General features: G+C 40.2%; 1 protein-coding gene across 1 annotated transcript; it reads right to left on the reverse strand.

Moving 5' to 3' along the window:
- Positions 1-208: 208 nt before the first annotated feature.
- Positions 209-1,579, reverse strand: LOC137735269 (U-box domain-containing protein 4-like). Its single transcript, XM_068474683.1, has one exon. It carries the CDS (start codon positions 1,541-1,543, stop codon positions 389-391), a length of 1,155 nt encoding a protein of 384 aa, XP_068330784.1. The 5' UTR covers positions 1,544-1,579; the 3' UTR covers positions 209-388.
- Between the last annotated feature and the right edge of the window lie 2,223 nt (positions 1,580-3,802).

A 3,802-nucleotide genomic window follows, 5' to 3' on the forward strand; every position in this document is an offset into this window, starting at 1 on the left:
AAATATCTGCTGTCGACCACCTAACGCCCTCTCTTGCCCCTCCTCTTTTATCTGGACTTAAAATCGACAGTGTAAGATAAATTTATCTAGACAGAATTCAATTTTAGCTTAAGACAAGAAGAAAAATCTTACAAATTAAGTTCATCTTAGCTTATCTTATCTTAAATTTAACGGCAATAGCTAGTCATAGATCAAAGCAACAATACCGATGCTCTATTTTTGTCGGACAAAAAAATTGATAATTCAACACCACCTGAAGATGTTAATCAATCAGTCAATCATTCCTTCCGTTTTTTAATGAAAAGGTTAATCAATCATTCCTAATTATCATACATTGAACTCGTAAAATCTACAATATCCACATCACTAAAAAAAATTAACACCAAATTTACGAAGTTTGGTTTAGTAGAGAATGAAACCGCGGATCCCTGAAAACGCTGGCAATGGATCCGCTCCCGCCATCAACCACCTTCAGCAGCGCAACTGCCTTGCTCTTCGCTTTTGCGCTGCCACTCTCCGCCACATCAGCAATCCCATCCACCACTCCCAGCCCCTCCTCCCTCACCTCCCTCAGCGCCCTCTCTCCGCCGCACCTGGACAGATTAAGCAGCGCACCCACCGCGTTCTCCTTACTCCTCAAGCTGGACCCGGTCGAGAGATCCAGCAAATCGGCCAAAACCCTGACCCCGGAAACCCTCTGAAACGCTTCCTCGCTCTCCTCGCACCCGGCCACCTGAGCGATCACAGCCGTGGCGTCCTCCACGATCCCCACGCGCCCGTCCTTCACCACCAAAGTAAAAAGCGCGGGAACGGCCCCGAGCTCCACCAGCGCGCCGCGGTTGAGCGCGTAGAGAGCGATCCCGAACAGCGCCTTCAGCGCATCCTTCACCGACCGCGCGGGAGAATTGGGGCTCTTGACGATGTCGATCAGAGAGTAGACGATGTCGCGCTTGGAGCCGATCATGGGGCGGTAGTCGTCGACGACGAGGAGGCTGTGGAGGGTGGCGGCGGAGGACTGAACGGCGAAGGGGGAGGAGGAAGGGGATGCGTGGTGGCGGAGAACGTGGGAGAGAGCGTCGAGGAGGCCGCGGGTGGAGATGAGGGAGTGGCGGCAGGAGATGGAGACGTTTAGGAGGGCGGCAGCGGCGTCGTCTTGGAGGGAAGGGGAGGAGTCGAAGAGGGTTTCGGACAAGTAAGGTATGGCGCCGGATTCGGCGACGAGGGGGCGGCTGTCTGGGTCGAGCTTGGTGATGAGGCGAAGCTCTTTGAGAGCGTCGGCTCGGGTTTGGGAGGAGACGGAGCTGAGCTTGGAGACCAAGGACCGAACCGTACGGACCTTCACTTCCATTTTTGCGATGTCTGATTGTGTTTGGATCTGGAACTCTGGGATTTGGGTCGTGTTTGTTGGGATGATTGCAAGAGGAAAGGGATAAGATTTTGATAGGAGGAATGATATGGGTGCTGGGTGGTTGGTTGTGTTTGAAATGGAAGTGCGTGCGAGTTGACAAGTTACGAACTCGGAATTGGTCAACCTTTCGTGCATTATGTGCACTTCTCTTTCCTCCCTCTCCCCGCCAAACTTGCATGTCAATTAACAAGAAATAGTGAAAATGCTGGATTGTTGAGCGGTTTGTTTGTGTTTTTAGAAAAAAAATTGTTTTTTGAATTTCAGTTATGTGCTTCTTTAGAAAGTACTTTTAAGTATCTTTCTAGTATTTATATTTTTAAAAAGAATTGATTCTAAAAATATTTTTATTAGAAAAACTTTTAATCATTTTAAAAATGCTTCTAAAAGAGCTATGGTTAGAGTTTTTTTTCCTTCTTAACTCACTGTATTTTGAATTTAAATTCTTTTCTTGTTCCTGTTATAATATATTAGTGTAAACTATCACTTATAATAAATAAATAAAAACTTTCGAAAAAAAAAAGTAAAAAGAGTAAATGTGTACGGATGTCGGGTTATTCCCAAGAGGATCCTCGTTGGATTCTCTTTGTGAGGATCCTGGGAATCCTCCAATCACATCTGTTTATCGTATATCGTGTGGTAAAAAATTATTGGAAATTTTTTTATTTAAAATTGAATATAAACAGTACCTGACAAAAACTGACCTCATTATGTACGATGAACGGATGTGCGCCGGATCCTCACTCGGGTTATTTCCTCTTGGTGAACGGTAATGTTCATTTTTAATAAACTATATTTAAAAGTATTTATTGTACACCACATAGTACTATGGTCTAATATTATTTTTCTTCATTTGCAAGTGAAATGTCTTAGGTTTGATTTTCGCCAAAGACGTACTTGAACTATATTATTACTAATTCATTATGAGGCTAAACTCACCTTCTTTTCTTTAGTATAGATAATCAACTAGTTAAAAAAATATATTTTTACTGTACAACAAGCGGATGATGATGCCTGATGGTGGATGTATACTTATGTTTTGAAATATAAGTCTACAGAAAGTGGGGAATTTGCTTTATTATTTTGTTTTTCAAAAGGATGATGATTGATGACCTAACTGCACGTTATATATGATTCGTGTAATGAAGAAAATAATTTAATTCCGCTGGGAATGGTTGGTTCTGACTCCACACTCAGCCTTTGTATGACCCCGTCATTTACGCGAATGATCGGGCGGTTTGAAATAAAAATTATTTGAGAAATATAAATGAATATGTAGATAATACTATCTTATATAAATCCACGTTGAGAATATGTAATTACTAAAAAAGATTAAGAGAGAGAAATTATATTTATTAGAAATAGTATTGTATATTGATTTTATTGATGATGGCAAGGCAACCAACTATTAAAAGTAGGGTGTGGGCCCTAGGGTGTGCAGGTTGACGGCGCTTGAACGAATGGTATCAAACAGAAAAATAGTTTAAAAGATGAAAGGAGGGGGACGAGGATATTTTCAGGATTTTATTTTTTTGGGATTTTAGAGATTTTATATTTTAATTGTTCATTGTATATCGTAATGTTAGTTTTTGTTGAGTATATTTATGTTTAATTTTAAATAAAAAAATTTAAATAATTTTTAACTGCATGATATACAATAAATAATTATAATGTGAGAATCTTTAAGATGCTTACAATTTGAATCCGAATGGAATCAAATTCGAAGGAGAGGAGGCTTGAAGTTGGTGTGGCAGTGGCAACAAAAGTCAATCAGTCTCATGGAAATGTAAGACTTTTGTCAATGGCGGTGACACGAGTCTTACGTCAGCCTTTGATACTATCTACTTTATCATATGATTTTATATTCATCAATGTTGTAATGCCCAAAAAAATATGAAGTGGGCCAACATAGTTAAAAGGATTAGACATAGACCAAAGTTGGGGTGAGGGGGTTTCTGTCTCTTTGGAGAGAGCCTGCTTTCTCTTTGGGCCTAAAGAAAAAGGAACTTCGTGGGTTGAATTCTAATAAGGGGAAGGGAAGTTCGGTTAAATCACATAATGGGTAACTTAGTTTGATATCGAATTCGTCATCTATGAGATTTGAACTTAAGACCTCTCACTTCTAAGCGAAACCAAAAGGCCTGGCCTCCCGAGGAAATATTTGTGAGCACCTATCTTGAGCTCTATGCAGTGGCAGATCTAGGATTTTAAACTCGGGGGGTCCCAATAATAAAGGTTAAAAAATTTATAGACAAAAATAACATTGAAAAGTTAATATAATTATAATTATATCTCGATCTGTGAGAATTGAAACAAGTGGAGGTATGATATTGGAGTAATATAATTATAATATGGGATTGGGTGGGATTAGAAATTTAGGGTTTTGGGTGAATATAA

Source organism: Pyrus communis, chromosome 5 (genome assembly GCF_963583255.1).
Source record: "Pyrus communis chromosome 5, drPyrComm1.1, whole genome shotgun sequence".
NCBI classification, from domain to species: domain Eukaryota; kingdom Viridiplantae; phylum Streptophyta; class Magnoliopsida; order Rosales; family Rosaceae; genus Pyrus; species Pyrus communis.